Source organism: Nicotiana tabacum, chromosome 10 (assembly GCF_000715075.1).
Source record: "Nicotiana tabacum cultivar K326 chromosome 10, ASM71507v2, whole genome shotgun sequence".
Classification (NCBI taxonomy): domain Eukaryota; kingdom Viridiplantae; phylum Streptophyta; class Magnoliopsida; order Solanales; family Solanaceae; genus Nicotiana; species Nicotiana tabacum.
In genome coordinates this window covers 55,186,702-55,207,060 of record NC_134089.1, presented here as the reverse complement: position 1 = coordinate 55,207,060, position 20,359 = coordinate 55,186,702, and the positions used below count along the sequence as shown (strand labels likewise).

The 20,359-nt window shown below is 36.9% G+C and overlaps 1 protein-coding gene across 1 annotated transcript; it reads left to right on the top strand.

The window, feature by feature from the left end:
- The first annotated feature begins 3,353 nt into the window (after window positions 1-3,353).
- Window positions 3,354-19,343, top strand: LOC107762867 (sodium-dependent phosphate transport protein 1, chloroplastic). Its single transcript, XM_075222868.1, has 10 exons — window positions 3,354-3,919; window positions 3,994-4,101; window positions 4,359-4,514; window positions 4,681-4,896; window positions 5,193-5,402; window positions 13,833-13,970; window positions 14,568-14,669; window positions 15,081-15,146; window positions 18,044-18,128; window positions 18,827-19,343. The coding sequence occupies exons 1-10, from the start codon at window positions 3,521-3,523 to the stop codon at window positions 18,922-18,924; spliced, it is 1,578 nt and encodes a 525-aa protein (XP_075078969.1). The 5' UTR covers window positions 3,354-3,520; the 3' UTR covers window positions 18,925-19,343.
- The last annotated feature ends 1,016 nt before the right edge of the window (window positions 19,344-20,359 follow it).

Here is a 20,359-nt window from a genome sequence, read left to right as displayed (position 1 = left end):
TCAGAGCCCAAAGATAGTCAAACTAGGAAATATAACCACCCACACCATATAAGATATGGGTGTACACTATACACAACCAAATCAAAATTGTAAATGCACATGTACAAATCCCTCTACAAACCCCAAATCACAGTTGTAAGAAACGAAAAAATAGGAATTTAGGATTTACCCAACATTGGCAAGTTCTAAGTAAATATACAATGATTGTTTGGTAAAACAGACGATTCAATCCAAAATTGAAGCTTGATTCTTATCAGAGGCTGCCAGAAATCACCATAGTTGAGTGGGTGAGTGAGAGAGAGAAGAGAGAGAAGAAAGAGAAATTGGTGTAAAAATGAAGGAAATAAATGTTTTCCAATGATTAATAGTTGACCTACAAGTTTTGGAAATGTTAAAAAGGTACCAACCATCTTAACACACTCTTTTTCAAACCAAAAGAAACTGAGAAAGAAAATAGGAGGTCATATAGCCAATTCAAGTTTGGTGGAGGTCTTTACTACATATTTTCTCTACAAAGCGGATGAAAGTTACATTGATATTGGAGGAGTATTGTTGTGTAATAACTCTAGCCATCATTTTGTGTCCCATTAGAAACAAAAGAATCTTATTTTTCCATACCATAATGGTCTATTTATTATCAATAACTTAGGATTTTGAGAGGACTAATGAGTTGATGGGCTAGTGAGCATCCTTTGTGGTTGAACCCGACCCAATAGTATATTTTGATATAATCTTTATTTAATTTGATATATGACATGAAGAATAAAGCTCCGCATAGGTAATCTAAATTACTTGTTTAAATGAGCTGAAGTGTGCGAATAAAATCTAATAGAATAATAGGATTGAAAATACAATTCGATACAAATATGAATGTTTAAGTCGCCATTCAACTTTAAAACGAAGTTATCTTACAAACTATTTTTCAACTATTTCATATGAATGAAGGGAAAAGTTTTGGAAGGTATTTAGGTTTTCCCTTATTTATAAATAAACCATCAAAAAGGGATTACCAATTTCTACTGGATAATTTCAAAAACAAACTAGCAGGTTGGAAGACAACTTTTTTAACAAAGGCAGGAAGGACTACTCTAATTAGATCTACTTTAAACCATCTTCCTAATCATCTGATGCAATATATAAAAATCCCTGCTTATATAATTACTTACCTAAGCGGTATCAACAAAATTTTCTTTGGGGTGCAATACCACAAAAGAAAAAACTCCATTTGATTAAGTGGTCTATAGTTACACAACCTATTCACCAAGGGGGCTTAGGTATACAAAACCTGAGTATCAAGAACCAGGCATTACATGCAAGTCTTGCATGGAGATTGTTTAACAACTCACATCAACTGTGGGCACAAGTGTTATTATATATTAATCTACGACCACAACATTTAATAAAAGTCCAAGGTTCCTATACTTGGCGTAATATTATGAAAGGATGGTCCTACTGTCATTTAGGATATAAATGGAATCTTACAACGGGACAACATGTTATGTTTTGGACTGATCCCTGGATCATCCAAAATAATACACACTCCGTAGTTATATACATGGACCTCTACCACAAAATGAGGATAGAAAATTAGTTTCAAATTACTGCTATAATAATACTTGGCACTTAGACACCTTACCTTTCACTTTACCAGCACAGTTACATTCTTTAATTACCAATATTTATATGCCTACCACACCTGCAACGTGTGATCAAATTTACGGGGCTCTAACAGAAAATGGTATCTTTACAACCAAATCTATATACAATACTTTGTTAAAAATTACACATCCTATTAGCATACCCACATCACAGTCCTATAGGTGGATTTGGAAACTCCACATTCCACCAAAAATTACTTTCTTCTTATGGTTACTTTGCCATGACAGACTTCCAACAACCACGTATCTCGCACGACTAGGTGTCATTAATTCAGCCGTATGTCAGCAATGCAACATGAGCCCTGAAACAATACTCCATTTATTTTTTGACTGTTCTAATGCTAGACAGCTTTGGACTGCCCTAAGAGTCCAAACTACTTTCACTAGCTCTCCTACGTCGCAACATACTAATCTAAGTTAGTTATTTCAACCTATACACACCCCCTCATTACCCGTCTCTCATAATATTCCTTATACAACACTAATTCCGTTTGCTCTGTGGCACCTTTGGATAGTAAAAAATAAACAAATACTTGAACACCAAAAAGCCACTCTCAATATATCTTTTATTATAAAAACAGTTGCTGAGTTTTACTTCTTAACAAATTCTTCTATGAAACATCGTTCTTTGACGCCCCTTTATATAAAACGGCACCCACCAAACCAAGCCACTTATAAATTGAATATTGATGGATTTTGTTCCCCGGATAAGGGCAAATATGGCATTGGTGGTATGTTTAGAAATATACAAGGAAACTGGATTATAGGATTTGCAGGAACTGCAAAAGAATGAACAAGTGTTCAAACAGAACTTCTTGCACTCCTCATGGGAACTCAAAATTGTTGTACAGCAACATCTTACGCTACTCATCATTGAGACTGATGCCCGTGCAATAATAGGTATGTTTAACTCACCTACAATGCAATATACTAATATTATTAATGACTACAGGTTCTTACTCTTACAGCTGGATAGTCCACCACTACAAAACATCTACAAAGAGCAAAATTGTGTTGCTGATAGTCTAGCTACATATGGAGCCATGCATTCTAAGGAGCAATGCATACTTTTTGGAAGACCACCACCTTTTGCTATGCCTTCTTACCAACAAGATCAACATGGCACGTTACAACGAAGACTAGTTAGGAATGACTCTAGGGCTTCAACACAATCACTCTCTGGTTCAACTATTTTGTATAATAGTAGCACCTTATCTAGGAGTGTGTCATCTACTAATAGTAGTATGCTGTCTACTTTTAATTCTAGGAATAGACATGGTAGCTTTATACAAATGATGCCTCTTATGCATCTACTTAACATGTGTGATGTACCTGTTTAAGCTTATATGATATAAATTATCTTTCCGACCAAAAAAAAAACAAAAGACACCGGACAAAGATCACTTTTAGTCGGTGATCGAAATTATTCACATTCGCTAGTTATAAAAATATATAAAATTTATATATTTTTTGTATATAACATATATAAGTATATATATATACTAAAAAATATATACATATATTTTGCTACTATTTTAAAAGTGGCTATAAAGTGTCATTTTCCAAAAAGAACCAACGACGTAGAACGATAAAATTGTAATGCAACTCATTATCCTAAGGAATACTATCTTATGACACGTGTAAGAAACAGAACCAGTGCCTATAAATATCCCGTACAATAATTTTGGTGGAAAGTTCAACAATTTAGTAGTAGCACCACCACATTTCCAACTGTGTTAAAAATTTGGCCTTTCAAATTTCCTTTTCTACTATACGTATCAGCAGCAATAGAAAAATCAGCAGTAGAAGTTCCCGTTTGTCCGCACACACGCACTCAGGCGGAGCTTTACTTCTCCGCTGCTATGACTGCGAAAGCATTTCTCCTCTCCCACTACAGTTGCTCTCCTCCCAAAAAATGCAATTCCAACATCCGTGGAAGAAATTTCAGTTTTACTTCTCTTTACTACACTACTGGGATCGAATGCAGGGGCGCATTTCGATTGTTTCAGTTTGGGAGCAGAGGGTTGGTTCGGAGGAATAATGATAGTTGGAAGGTGGGGGCTGATGTCAAGTCAAAGCCCTTCAAAATTACTGAGTCGTCAGAATCGTTGAAGTTCGAGGATCCCATCTCCGAAGCTTTACTGAGAAAGAAAGAAGATGGAGATAGCTTAGACGGTCCAGCTTGGTGGGAAGAGTTCCCAAAGCGATGGGTTATTGTGCTTCTTTGTTTCTCCGCTTTTCTTCTTTGCAATATGGATAGAGTAAGCGATTAATTTCTTCCTTTCCGTTTTAGTGGGTTTTCAGTTGGAAACTTTAATCAGATTGTGCTGTGCAGGTAAACATGAGTATCGCCATACTTCCAATGGCATCCGAATACCACTGGGGTCCTACCACTGTTGGTTTAATACAGTCTTCATTTTTCTGGGGTTATCTTCTCACTCAGGTAGGATATCCACCTTCACTCTGCTCTTTATTAGTGTATCTAGCTAGTAGTTTTATTTATTTATTCTGATTTATCAAAATAAGCTTCTGAATTTTAAAGAGAGAAAGTGTCATTTTTTTGTTCTTGCCTTAGTATTTTTGTCTAATTAGCTCTCTTATTTCCCATTGTCTTGCAACTCATAATGTGGATCCTTTATACTTAATAGACTTGAGGCCCCTCTGTATTTCATTTTTTAATAAATGTGGTATTAAGCCCAGATAGCAGGAGGTATATGGGCAGACACTGTTGGGGGGAAAGCTGTCTTAGGATTTGGAGTAGTGTGGTGGTCTGTTGCTACAGTTCTCACGCCCATTGCTGCAAAGCTTGGATTACCCTTCTTATTTGTTGTTCGAGCTTTCATGGGAATCGGTGAGGTTGGTTCTGTTCATTTTTCATTCTTATTTTCATTTTAACTCATTGAAGGGAGATCTAAGCTGATTTAATTTTCAGTTCAAATGAGGTCTTTTCGTTTGGAATAATCTGGCATTATAACTCAATTCCTTGTTTCTTGATTAGCTGATTTGACTTTATCGCTTCCAGGGTGTTGCAATGCCGGCAATGAATAACATTCTCTCTAAATGGGTTCCTGTATCAGAAAGAAGTAGATCTCTGGCACTCGTCTACAGTGGAATGTATCTTGGATCTGTGACTGGACTAGCATTTTCACCATTGCTGATACACAACTTTGGGTGGCCTTCTGTCTTCTTTTCTTTTGGTTCTTTAGGCACTGTATGGTTTGCAGTGTGGCTCAATAAGGTACATATTAATCTGTATATTCTTTTGATTGTGAAAGAAACATTTATTAAGATGACTGTTTATCAAACAATGAGGATCATCTAGATGGTTTCAGGTTGTGCTATATATTTGTCAAAAGCTCTGTAGTTGCGTATATTGAATGCTTTAACTTCATTTGTAAAGAAACCATTGTGTTTGATCCTAGACATACTCAGCCAACAAACCACATCGTGCAAAATCTTACTATTCATAAACTCGGAATTTCCTAGTAGGCTATAAGTAGTACTGCTTATCCATGTCAGATAATTTTCATGTAGGCATACAGTTCACCCCTTGATGATCCTGAGCTGCGGCCTGAAGAAAAGAAGCTTATTCTTAGTAGCAGTGTTTCCAAGGAACCTGTTAAATCAATCCCTTGGAAATTGATTCTGTCAAAACCACCTGTATGGGCCTTGATAGTTTCTCACTTCTGTCACAACTGGGGGACGTTTATTCTTCTTACCTGGATGCCAACGTATTATCACCAGGTAGTACTTTCACTTTCGTAATGTTGCCTCATTTGCTTTCTACATAATTATGACTTACAATAATTGCTAAAAAATATGTAATTTTGGTGTAAACATGAACTTTTCTAATTCTTAAATAAGATATAAACTTATGAAAAACTTCTTCACGAGAAAGTTGCTAGACCAAAGATTTTGTGGAGATAAACATTTGACATCTTTTTTACTATTATATGATATTAGGTCCCAGTGCATTAATTTGGTTCATGAACACATGACAATTGACCAAGATCATGTTGCGGAAGCCAAATGTATATAGTGTGAATAAGTCACAACTACTATACCAAAAATTATGACAGCCACCAAATAATAAATAAGACAATAAAGCAACAATAAAAGGAATACTAGAATTTACGAGGTTCGGCTAATTTTGCCTACTACTCGGACACAACCAATAATTTATTCCACTCCAAAAATACAAGTGAAATAATACTAAAGAGAGAAGATACAAATGCCTTAAACAGATGAGAAGGCAAATGAGAGGTGTGTTTAAATCCTAAACATTAGACCTTCTTTTATAGGGGAAAAAATCCCCCCAACTCTTCTCCCAACCGATGTGGGACTTTGGCATTTTGCCAAACTTCAACAAATCTCCACCTTGACAAAATTCCACATCTTTAATTCTCTCTCAATAACAAATTTTGGTTGTGTCTTCATCTTCAATCTTCAGTGTTCAACAATGTTGATCAAATCCAAACAATGTTGAAACTTGATCGTAGTCACCACTTTTGTCAGCATATCAGCAGGATTCTCTGTAGTATGAATTTTCTTCATCGTGACTCCACCTTCTTCTATGATTTCTCGTACAAAATGATACCGAACATCAATGTGCTTCGTCCTTGCATGATAAACTTGGTTCTTCGCTAATTGAATAGCACTTTGACTATCACAAAAAATTGTGATACCTTTTTGTTCAACACCAAGCTCCTTTAGCAATCCTTGAAGCCAAATTGCCTCCTTCACAGCCTCTGTAATAGCCATATACTCTGCCTCTGTTGTAGACAAAGCAACTGTTGACTGCAAAGTAGACTTCCAACTAACTGGTGTCTTTGCAAATGTAAACACATAACCAGTAGTTGATCTTCGTTTGTCCAGATCACCCGCAAAATCTGAATCACAATATCCAACTACAGACTGATTGTCTTCCTGCTCAAAAACTAACCCAACATCTACAGTATTATGAATATACCGTAGAATCCACTTCACAGCTTGCCAATGCTCCTTTCCTAGATTATGCATATATCTGCTAATAACTCCAACAGCTTGTGAAATGTCAGGTCTCATACAGACCATTGCATACATCAAGCTACCAACAGCATTTGCGTATGGTACCTTTGACATATACTCTCGTTCAGCTTCATCCTTTGGCGACATAGTAGTACTCAGCTTAAAATGGGGAGCAAGTGGAGTACTAATTGGCTTAGTCTTGTCATCTATGCCAAAACGTTGTAGTACTCTCTGCAAATATTCTTTCTGAGATAAACAAAGTTTCTTTGAACGTCTATCTTTTATTATCTCCATGCCAAGAATTTTCTTTGCCTCACCCAGATCCTTCATCTCGAACTCCTTCTTCAGTTGAATCTTCAACTTATCAATTTCTTCCGAATTCTTGGAAGCTATCAACATATCATCAACATATAGGAGAAGATATACAAAGGAACCATCTTTAAGCTTGTGCAAATACACACAATGATCGTATTTGCTTCTCTTGTACCCTTGCCGCAACATAAACTCGTCAAATCGCTTGTACCATTGTCTAGAAGATTGTTTCAATCCGTACAACGATTTTTCAAGTTTGCACACCATATTTTCTTTTCCAGCAACTTTGAATCCTTCTGGCTGAGTCATGTAGATTTCCTCCTCCAAGTTTCCATGTAAAAACGCAGTTTTTACATCCATCTGAACTAGTTCCAAATCTAATTGTGCTACCAAAGCCAACATAATTCTAATGGAAGAATGTTTTACAACTGGAGAAAACACTTCATTGTAATCAATTCCCTCCTTTTGAGCATATCCTTCAGCCACCAATCTTGCTTTGTAGCGAACATCTACTTAGTTAGGAAATCCTTCTTTCTTTGCAAATACCCATTTGCACCCAATTACTTTCTTTCCCTTCGGGAGATTGGCCAATCTCCATGTATGATTCTGATGAAGGGACTGTATTTCATCATTCATGGCAATCCTCCACTTATCTTCTTCTGAACTTTGGACAGCATCTTTATAAGTGGTAGGAACATCATCAGCTACAATTGAGGTTGCACAAGCAACCGTCTCTATAAGACGAACAGGTTTCGTTATTGTTCTTTTTGGCCTGCTGGTTGCTATTGATTCAAGTTGTTGTTGAGGTTCCTGAGTTGGAATCTCCTCTACTGGCTCTCCTTCCAGAGGGTAATCTTCATTTGTTTCCTCCTCTGCTTCTTGTGTAGGAAAAATAAATTTTCCCTCAAACTCCACCTGCTTGGAAGCACCTTCATTTTGTTTGGTATCTTCTGTTACCTTATTTACCATAGCAGATTCATCAAAGGTAACATCCCTGCTGAATATTATTTTCTTTGTCATAGGACACCATAAGCGATATCCTTTGACTCCAGAAGTAATTCCCATAAAAATAGCCTTCTTTGCCCTTGGATCCAATTTTGACTCTGTCACATGATAATATGCAGTTGAGCCAAACACGTGCAAAGAGTCATAATCTACAACAGGCTTTCCATACCATTTTTCAAATGGTGTCTTGCCATCAATAGCAGCGGATGGTAGACGATTAATGAGGTGACATGCATATGAAATTGCCTCAGCCCAAAATTCTTTGCCCAAGCCAGCATTGGACAACATACACCGTACCTTCTCCAGCAAGGTCCGGTTCATACGTTCTGCCACTCCATTCTGTTGTGGTGTATGTCTGACAGTGAAGTGTCGGACGATGCCATCATTTTCACAGACCTTATTGAAATGATCATTTTTGTATTCACCTCCATTGTCTGTGCGAATACACTTGATCCTCCTGCTTGTTTGATTCTCCACCATCGTCTTCCATTTGAGAAAAATTCCCAGCACTTCATCTTTGCTTTTCATTGTATACACCCACACTCTTCGGGAAAAATCATCAACAAAGGTTACAAAATAGTGCTTCCCACCCAATGAAGGTGTTTTGGAAGGACCCCAAACATCAGAGTGTACATAATCCAAAATGCCTTTAGTATTATGGATCGCTGTACCAAATTTAACCCTTGTCTGTTTCCCTTTGACACAATGCTCACAAAACTCCAAGTTGCAAGCCTTTACTCCTTTTAACAATCCTTGATCTTATAGAATTTTCAAGGATTTTCCTCCAGCATGTCCCAAGCGCATGTGCCATAGCTTGGTTGCTTCTGCCTCTTTGTCGTCACTAGATGTCACTGTCGCTGTCCCAATAACTGTACTCCCACGATAGCGGTACATATTATTATTCTTCCGATTAGCCTTCATTACCACTAGTGCACCGGAGCATACTCTCATCACTCCATTTTCTGCAATGATTTTGAACCCTTTTGATTCTAGGGCTCCTACAGAGATGAGATTCTTCTTCAAATCCGGTACAAATCGAACATCTGTTAATGTTCTGATCATTCCATCATGGTTCCTTAATCGTATTGAACCAATGCCATATGAGGTAAGAGGGCTGTTATCCGCTGTGTGGATGACTCCATATTCTCCTTCTTGAAATTCCACAAACCAGTCCCTGTTGGGACACATATGATAGCTACAAGCCGAGTCCATCAACCATATGTCTGATGATGTTGATGACTCTGTTGTAACTAATGAGAAGTCTGAATCATCACAATCAGCTACATTTGAATCCATAATGGCCTTTCCATTGTTATGTTTGGCCTTATTCTTCAACTTCGGACAGTTTTTCTTCCAGTGCCCTTTTTCTCGACAAAAGGCACATTCATCTTTGCTGGGTCTGGATCTTGACTTGGATCTTCCCTTCTTTGTCCTCGTTTGATTTTGAGGACGACCCCTCACAAATAGTGCTTCTCCTTCTCCGCCCTTCTGTTTTTCTCGCTTTCTTTGTTCATAGCTGTACAAAGCCGAACAAACTTCTCTGAGAGAAACTTCGTCATTTCCATGGAGTAGAGTAGTTTCAAGGTGCTCGTACTCATCAGGAAGTGACGCCAACAACATCAATGCCAAGTCACCATCATCATAAGTTGTATCCATATTTTGCAAATCTGTGACCAACTTATTGAAACTGGTGATATGTTCATTCATCGTGGTACCAGGAACATAGGTGAAGTGAAACAGTCTTTTCTTCATGTACAATTTATTTTGACTATTTTTCTTCAAAAATTTATCCTCCAGTGTTTTCCATAATTTACTTGCAGAAGTTTCCTTTGTGTATGGATATTTCTGCTCTCTAGCAAGGTAGGATCGAATGGTACCGCAAGCAACACGGTTGATAATTTTCCAATCTTCTTCTCCAATAACATCTGGTCTCTTTTCTTCAATGGCAAGATCTAGCCCTTATTGAAAAAGGACATCTAGAACCTCGCATTGCCACATCCCAAAATGCCCGGACCCGTCAAAAATTTCTACCGCAAATTTCGCATTTGACACAATTTTTGTCATAAGCGAAGATGCCAATGATGACGTATTGTTGACACTTGATGTAGATTCTTCTTGTTTATTGTCTCCCATATTTGACACAAATATTATTTAATAGCTGACGACACAAATCAAGATTATTTCCTTTCTGATGTAGAAGATCAGACTAAGCTGCAACCACAGAGCATACTCAGACAGAACCTTGACTCAGTTACCAAGATAAATCTTTTCTGATGTGGAAGATCAGACTATGCTGCAACCACAGAGCATACTTAGACAGTATCTTGGCTCTGATACCAATTGTTGCGGAAGCCAAATGTATATAGTGTGAATAAGTCACAACTACTATACCAAAAATTATGACAGCCACCAAATAATAAATAAGACAATAAAGCAACAATAAAGGGAACACTAGAATTTACGAGGTTCGGCTAATTTTGCCTACTCCTCGGACACAACCAATATTTTATTCCACTCCAAAAATACAAGTGAAATAATACTAAAGAGAGAAAATACAAATGCCTTAAACAGATGAGAATGCAAATGAGAGGTGTGTTTAAATCCTAAACATTAGGCCTTCTTTTATAGGGGGAAAAATCCCCCCAACTCTTCTCCCAACCGATGTGGGACTTTGGCATTTTGCCAAACTTCAACAGATCAAAGGTTCCACATCTATCTTCAAGAGTAAGGTTGGACAGTTTAGGCTGTAAAGATACACTCTACCATTTATGGTAGATTTTTGTAAGTCCAAATACATAGAGAACCCGTTAAACTTGTCACGAAATTTCATTTAGACACCTCAACTGAGACAATTACCTGTTGAACACTCAAATTACTATCAAAGTCTACCGAACACCTCACTCCTACATGGCACAATTAGTGAATCTCACCTAGAGTCAAGCGCGTGAAGCCGTGAATAACTGAAATGTTTCTTTTTTCAAATATTTTTTTCCTTTGACTTTCTCCTTCATCTTCCTCTTAATTTCTCAATGCTGGATTCCTACAGATTCTCTTCAAAGATAAAACCTCAAAATTTTTAAAGATAAGATTTTTACTAAACACTAGCATCTAAGGTTGTCCAACCCCTTCGTGGGTCCTCTGTATCTTCCGGCGACAGAGACTGGGGGTCATGTTTTCCGGTCAAAGCTTTAGCTTTAATGATGATAGACTTGTTCGTTACTATAGTAACTGATTTTATTTTAAGCTTTACTTTAAATGTTATTTTAATATTTACTAGTTGGCCGAGAAAACAGAGGTGGGTGTTGGGGTGCGATGGCGTTAGTCCAAGGGTGCAATAGGGAGTGGGGGCACCTAGAACTGAAGAGGATATGACATGTCGAGGCTAAATGACGAGGGAAGTGATCTAACGAATTTGTGGGTTAATATGAATTTGATAATCATGAAAGCCATCAGCGGCATGATGACCCAATTTGGTGTTTGAGTTTAGTTTTCTTAGAAGTGTGATTATAGTGTGCTGTATTTTTTAAAACTTTTCACTATAAGTTTCAAAAGGAAAGATTTGATTTTCATGTGGTGGTTGCAACCGTATAGCTTCGTGTGACCTGTAGGTCATGAGTTCTAACCGTGGAATTAGCCATTGATGCTTGCATCATGGTAGGCTGCTTACACTACATCCCTTGGTGTGCGGCCCTTCCTCGCACCCTACGTGAATGCGAAATGCTTTGTTCACCGGTTGTGATTTGGTGGTGCTTGTGGTGGTTGAGAAGGAAGCAGGTAGGGGAGGCAGAGGCCAGAGGTGGTGGGTAGAGGTGGTTGTGGAGGGAGAAGAGGAGGGGTAGGTGTTGGCTCGGTCTAAAGAGATAATGTGCATCTTTTTTATTGACATGGCTATCTTTCATTGGTTACCTTGCCACGTAAGCGTGATTGAGCTTCACACACTTATTTCTTTGCTGGGATTGAATTTTTCGTGTTATAGACACTTTTACATTATTTTAAGTGCTCAATAGGTAATAGGCTCAGTTGAAGTGTCTAAATAAATATTTGTGACAAGTTTAAGGGTTTGTTATGTATTTGGCTTTTTTGTAATAATATTCTGCACCTAAGTTGCACGGACTCTTCGATTTTGGTGTCGTCCTCGTCCGGATACGAGACGGGGACGGGAGCGGGATACATCCCGGATATGGTCAACCGACTTCGGACACTTTGACCGGAGTCCATCGACAAATTTGGGAGAAAAATTGAGATTTTGATTTCTCAAAATCAAAAATAAAACAGATTTAGGAGAATGAAAGAATAATGTCCATCTTGGAGAATGAAAAATTGAATTCTACAATATTCATGTAAGTTTTTCATAGAATATCTCTCAAAATTTACAATATTTTTATAGCTCTATTTTTTATTAGCCGAATCCCCGCACCCGTATCCATATCCGGATCCGCACCCCCAATCTTAAAATTTAGATTTTGTCGAATCCGATACTCGGATCCGTTCCCGTATAGGATACCCGCACCCGAGTCCGAGCAACTTAGTTCTGCACTAGGTATTGGAAAATAATGTAAACTTTAGAGGTGAATGTGTCCTTGAACTTGTAGTGCATGTTGAAAGGTAAGTTATCAGTGTTGGATATGGAGATATGTAGTCTTTCTTTTCTTTTTGTGTGTGTGGGGGGAGGGGGGGAAGGGGATTCAATTAGTTTACTTATGCAGTGCGAGAAAGAAGTCCAATGATTGTAAGATTGTAAACAGAAGGATAAAAAGCAAAGAAGGATGGTTGTTTAGAGTTTGAGAGAGCAAAGTGTGAGGGTAGGAAATTCACATGACTTCATCCTTCTTAGGGGTCACTGTCAATATCTTGAATAGGATTAGGATCAGTGTCTTGTCCATCACTAAGAGCCCGTTTGGCCAAGCTGCTAGAAACTACTTATTTTGAAAAGTCCTTTTGCTCTCAAAATTGCTTTCCAAAAAAGTATTTTTTCAGAGTTACAGTTTGTATTTGGCCAATTTATTTGAGAAGTACTTTTTTCAATATTTGATAAGAATATTGCGCCTGGATATTTTTTCAAAAAGTACTTTTGAATGCCAAATTACAAAAAATGAAAGTAAATGTTGAGTTTACAATTAGTATATTATTTAAAAGAGAAAAATTAATTTACATATTTATTATAATTTTTTTTATTTAATTAGAATATAAAACATAAAGTAAAAATATATATTAAAGATTTTAAGCAATATAAAATACAGTTATCCAAAGCAATAATATTAGGTATATAATAATTTAAATATCTCTAAATATAATCATTCAGTATAAATTAAAAATATAATTAATTAATCCAATATAAAAGAAGAGATCTATTTATAGTGGAGAGACTATTTCAAAGAAAAATAAGAAAAGGAAAATAAAAATACGATGGAAATAAAATAAATAAAAAGGGAATGAAACAAAAAAGGAAAAGAAAAAAGCTAAATTAATGAAGGATAACTTGAAAAATATAAATTTATAGTAAAGATACTTTTGTCTTAAAATAATTAATTTTCTGCTTCTGCTTCTTAAAAGAAGCTAGAATTTGTAGCTTCTTCCCAAAAACAGAAAAACTACTTCTTGTGCTACTCAAAAGCACTTCTCTATCTTGGCCAAACACATCAAATTTTCGAAAAAGTACTTTTTCTGACAAAAAAGTACTTCTAGCCTCCCGGAAGCTTGGCCAAACAGGCTCTAAATCATTAACCGTGATGCTTAGTCGCATCCCACATTTAATGATTTCTACTATTAAATTATTGTTATTACTTAGAGATGGTCATAATTTTATTGTCTTTTACTGTTATTAAACTTGTTTAAGCATTTCTACTGCAGGTATTAAAGTTTAATCTCACAGAATCAGGACTTTTTGCTGTCTTGCCATGGCTCACAATGGCAATCTCTGCAAATGTTGGTGGGTGGATTGCAGATTCCCTGGTGAGGAAAGGCGTATCAGTGACTGTAGTCAGAAAGGTACTAGACACCTTTATCGATGTCATTGCACTTCTTCTTTTATTTTTTATTCTGGTTATCCACCTGGTATCCGGTACCCGTATTGTGGTCCGACTAAATTCGGATTCATGCCTGGAAGTCCCACTAGGGGGCTAAGTGCTCTAACAAAGGCAACATTATACCTAGGGCTCGACTCGAGACCTCTGGTTAAGGATGAAGGAGTATTTACTACTCCACCATAACCATTGTTGGTTGATGTTATTGCACTTCAGTGTTAGATCTTGAGATGCTCAATACAATATTTTATTTGTTTTCTAAAGATACCTCTGAGCACAATTATTCTTATTTAGAGTCGGGACACATTATTGTCTGCCTGTTCAACTTTACGTGGCTGCCCTCAGATAGAGAAGAAAATTTTGACTCCAATAATTTGGTTTTATTTGCATGGCTTCCTAGTCTTAAAATGCTGCCATATTTAGTATAAGGCCATCCTATGCTAAAGTCAATGTATTATCTCCTTACCAGTTTTTGAAATAGCAGTGGCTGTATAAATAAAGAAATTCACCTATCTAAAATGTTAAGACCAGCTTTTTTGAATTTGTTTGATCATTGTTGCAGATTATGCAAACAATAGGATTTCTTGGACCTGCTTTCTTTTTAACCCAGTTGAGCCATGTTGACTCTCCTGCAATGGCAGTTCTATGTATGTCATGCAGTCAGGTTTGTCTTCTTATATTAAACAACTATAATGATTCCAGCAACCGTTTGATATTCTTCAACTGTGAAAAGTGAAAACTGGTGATGTACTTGATTTTTTTTAAAAAAAGGGAAGAAAACTGGTGATATATAATTAGTACGACATGTGAAATGATGCCATCGATCCCCTCTTCTCCATCTAGTCTTTAGGAAATACCATCTGTCAGCCTGCTTATGAGTTAACACTGTGGAATGTTCTGTTTCATGTGAATGGATAGAGTAGTGCTAACAAGGAGGACATATTGAAAAAGTTGAATTAATAATATTGCGTTGTTTAGATCTCCGTCAATATTAGTTGTAGTTGATGGCATGTAATCTCTTCTTGCTTCAGCTTAAATGCTGCCACCCTTGACATCTTTTTCATTCTTGAAACAGGGAAGTGATGCGTTTTCACAATCTGGTTTGTATTCAAACCATCAGGATATAGCTCCACGGTATTCTGTGAGTATTACCTTTTCATCTTTCTCCTTCTTGTTGGTCTTTCTTAATGTCCAATGAGCTTTAAACAATATCCGGGAGTAGTGCTGGCAAAATGAGCCCATATTTTGTCAACCCGCCCAATCCGCTCATATTTTAGTGGGTTGAATGAGTAATATTTAAGTTGGGTAAAATTTAGGGTTCAACCCGTAGAAATATGGGTATTCATGGGTAAAATGTGGGTAAAATATCGGTTAGCCTAGTAGGTTATCTTCCAATTTTTGCTCACTCAAAATACATGATATTTTTAAACTGAAAATGCTATAAAGGTATTCCAACTCTTCTTCCTTCATAAGTTTCTTCTCACTATAGCTGACTGTGTGTGTATTTTTTTTCCTTCTAACAATGTAAGTATTGTTTACTATTGTTTAGCGTTCTTGTTCTTTCAACAACAACAACAACAACAACAACAACAACAACGACCCAGTATAATCCCACAAGTGGGGTCTGGGGAGGGTAATATGTACGCAGACCTTACCCCTACCCCAAAGGGTAGAGAGGCTGTTTCCAGGAGACCCTCGGCTCAAAAAAGCAACAGGAGCCGATATATTAGTACCATAAAAATGCATAATAAAATAACAGCAATATAAGAGATATGAAATACAGAATACGAAATACGAAATAGATGGCTGGTATAGTAAAACTAGCAGGTAAAGCCCTGCATCAATAGACGACCAATGACATTCTTAGTCTAACTCCTAACTGGCTAGTCTCACTCTATTGTGCTGTAGAAATATTCACAACTTTCCCTAACCTACAACCTTAATGCTCGACCTCCATAATTCCCTGTCAAGGGTCATGTCCTCAGTAATCCTAAGTCGCGCCATGTCCTGTCTGATCACCTCTCCCCAATACTTCTTAGGTCGCCCTCTACCTCTCCGCGTGCCCACTACAGCCAGTCGCTCACACCTCCTCACCGGTGCATCAGTGCTCCTCCTCTGAATGTGCCCGAACCATCTGAGTCTTACTTCCCGCATCTTGTCCTCCATGGGGGCCACGCCCACCTTCTCTCGAATATCTTCATTCCTAATCTTATCCATCCTTGTATGCCCGCACATCCACCTCAACATCCTCATCTCTGCTACTTTCATCTTCTGGATGTGTGAGTTCTTTACCGGCCAACATTCAGTTCCATATAACATGGCAGGCTTAACCACTGCTCTATAAAACTTACCTTTTAGTAACGGTGGCACTTTCTTGTCACACAAGACTCCCGACGCTAACCTCCACTTCATCCACCCCACCCCTATAAGGTGTGTGACATCCTCGTCAATCTCCCCGATCCCCTGAATAACCGACCCAAGGTACTTGAAACTACCCCTCTTGGGAATGACTTGAGAGTCAAGCCTCACTTCAACTCCCGCTTCCGTCGGCTCAACTCCAAATTTGCACTCGAGGTATTCCGTCTCCGTCCTGCTCAACTTGAAACCTTTAGACTCAAGAGCATGTCTCCAAATCTCTAGCCTCTCGTTGACACCGCCTCGTGTCTCGTCAATTAGAATAATGTCATCAGCAAATAGCATGCACCATGACACCTCCCCTTGAATATGATGAGTCAGTGCATCCATCACCAGGGTAAATAGGAATGGGCTGAGCGCAGACCCTTGGTGCAACCCCGTAATAACTGGAAAGTGTTCAGAGTCACCTCCTACTGTCCTAACCCGAGTCTTAGCTCCAGCATACATGTCTTTAATCACCCTAATATAGTCAACCGGGACCCCTTTATCCTCTAAGCAGCTCCATAAGACCTCCCTAGGAACCCTATCGTACGCTTTCTCTAGATCAATAAACACCATGTGGAGATCCTTCTTCCTATCCCTGTACTGTTCCACCGTCCTAATAAGGTGGATAACTTCTGTGGTAGATCGCTCCGGCATGAACCCGAACTGGTTGTTTGAAATAGACACCGTCCTTCGCACTCTCATCTCTACCACTCTCTCCCAAACTTTCATAGTATGACTTAGTAATTTGATGCCCTTATAGTTGTTGCAGCTCTGGACATCACCTTTGTTCTTATACAACGGGACCATTGTACTCCGCCTCCACTCTTCAGGCATCCTATTGAATACCAAAAATAGTTTAAGAAGTAGAAGCAAATTTGTATAGTTTTCCACTCACCCCCACCCCACCCCACCCTCCACCCCCACCCTAAATAGAAATATTATTAAGAGTACATTCTTTCATGTTGTAGATAGAGTACTTTCTTTTTTATTTCAACAAAATGAATATTTTCTTTTCATGATGTAAAAAAAATATTTTCTTTCATTTCAACAAAAAAATACTTTATTTTCATGATGTAGAAAAATATTTTCTTTTATTTCAACAAAATAATGTAGAAAAAGTATTTTCTTTCATTTTAATAAAATGAGTATTTTCTTTTCATGATGTAGAAAAAGTATTTTCTTTTCATTTATTATTAGTGATTATTGCTTGTAGTGCATTAAGCACATTTTCTTGTTAAAAAAAAGGTCATATTTTGTAGAAAAGTAACTTAAGTTTACAATATGATAGTCAAATTTGAATAAATTTTAATGAAGAAGAGTATATATTATTCTAGTTGAGATTATGTCAAAAAAAAATTATAAATTGCACTTGAAAAAATATTACTCTTATATAATATGGGTTAACCCATATTCAACCCGTCCATTTGACACCCAACCCGTTTTTCACCCGTATGAAATATGGGCGGGTTGAGACCCAACCCATTTTTGACCTGCCCATTTGCCACCACTATCCGGGAGTAACCATTTGAATTACCTTATGTTCTGAAGAAGGGATTATTTATGATGTGTTATTACTGCACGCTAGTAAATAGTATATCATACTGTGGGTAACATGAGTAATGTATGATATGTTTGCAGGGAGTACTACTTGGACTATCCAATACTGCTGGGGTGCTGGCTGGTGTTTTTGGCACAGCAGCAACTGGTTACATCTTGCAACATGGTATCCTTCATCCTTCACATTTTAGTCTCGGATAATATTCGGCTGCCTGTGCTTCAAAATTGATGGCCGATATTCTTTATTTATGGCTGTAGTGCCAGTGGGAACGACCTATGATAGTTTGACCTTTCTGTCCACCGTACTACCAAGAACTTCTAAGATATCACTAACTATGTGGGGGTAAACAGATTATGGGCTTTCTGGTTTTAATTTCACCTGATTTCAAAAATTTCTTTTTACTAAATCGACGCTTTAAATAATAAATGCTTATGGTTTACACGATAGAATCACTTTTGGAACTATATAACATATATTAATTCTTTAAGAGTGACTATCTTTAAATTATGCGGCCAGTGATTATCTGTAAATTGTACGTTCAACAATCAGTTATTTAGGTGATATGCTTGGTGATTATTTGAGTTTCACGTGTTCTTGTTATTAATGAGTAGAGTTGCTTTCAGCTGATCAAGACTACCATCTTAGAAACATAGTTTACCCAAAGCATTAGCTCTTTCAGAAGCTACAGAATGATCTTAATCGTGTTGTAGTGTCAAGTTTGTTCAGTAGGGCACTTCAACTGCACTTCATCTGCTGTCATGCTAGAACAGTGTTTAGAGTCTTTGAAACCTAATAATGACATTTCGCCCTTCAAAAGCATGTGTGCATTTAATAAATTTATTTTATGTTGTCTGGCTCCTCAGGTTCTTGGGATGATGTCTTTAAGGTTTCAGTTGGGCTTTACTTGGTTGGAACTGTAGTTTGGAATGCCTTTTCGACTGGTGAGAAGATTATTGACTGAAACTTTTAACTGATTTCCATGGAGGCAGCAACTTAAGCCCTTCGAGTTATGCTGGACGTTAGCTGCAATCACGAAGGCGTGACTATTCGAGTTGAAAAGAGTTTTAGACAGATTTAGTTGAGAATAGGTGGGAATACTTTTGGCAGTGCCAGAAGACGAGAATGGGGAACAAATTTTGACACTGGGTTGATTAAACCAGGAGATTCCAAGATTTCCACGACTATACCAGACTATATTTCACCTCATGCAACAACCACATGAAGAAGAATACATCAGTGACATAGCTTGTAAATCTGTTTTAAGTTACTAATCAAATTCTGCAATAGTATATACCTAAAAACAGTTTCTATGTTTTCTTGTAAGAATTATGAACCGACGTATTTAATTCCACTAACCAATTTTTGGCTTGTTGCGTGGTAGACAGTAATTCTATTACAAATATTTTACAGTAATAAATTCCTTTAGGACCAATAGAGAACTGACTCTTTTCTTTCCATACTTCTCTCCAATTAACTGGGAACTCACAAAGGATCTTAGGCTTATATATACTACAAACTAGTATTAGTACCCGCGTGGATGCGTAGACGCTAATTATGTCAAATATTTAAGTTATTTGGATTATATGTAAATAATCTTAAAATTTGCACTTTCTTAGTAAATATAGATAATCATGGGATATTAACTATATGAAAAAAATTAACAATATATTCCTTATATTTTTCTTTTTTGATATCATTCTTGCCGGTGTCATTGGATCCTAAAAATAATCAGGAAGCAAAATAATAACTCATATTTATGGCAAACAATCAAATGTTGAGACAATGAATGACTCTTTGGATAAGACTTAACTCTTTTACTACTACTTGAACTCTTATTTGGTGTTTTTTTTGGTAATGAAGAAACTTATTTGGTGTGTTGATATCTCTTAAAATATATTTCTTTCTTAAAATTTCAGTTTCTAAAATATTATTTTTCAATAATAATTATTTTTATAATAATGTAATTGAAAATATTATTCTTAATTCAAAACTCAGTTAGCTAGTGAATTTTTTTACTCCATTTTCATATTTGACATTAACCATGTTAAATATCTGAGTTATTTGAATTATATGTAAATAACTGTAACATTTAAACCTTCTAAATAATTATAGATAATCGTCAGATATTAATTAAGAAACACTACATGAAAAAAGACTAACATTTTCTCAATTCTCGTAGTGATAATTTTGTTTTTGCACTATTCTCATAGGTGTCATTGGAACCTAAAAATAGCCACAAAGTAAAATAATAACTCATATTTATGGCAAAGCACAAAGGTTGACACGATATAAACGATTATTTGATTATGACGTGACTCTTATACTACGACTTGAACTCTTATTTGATATGATTTTATCTTTCAAAAAATATTTCTATTTTGAAATTTCAATTTCTA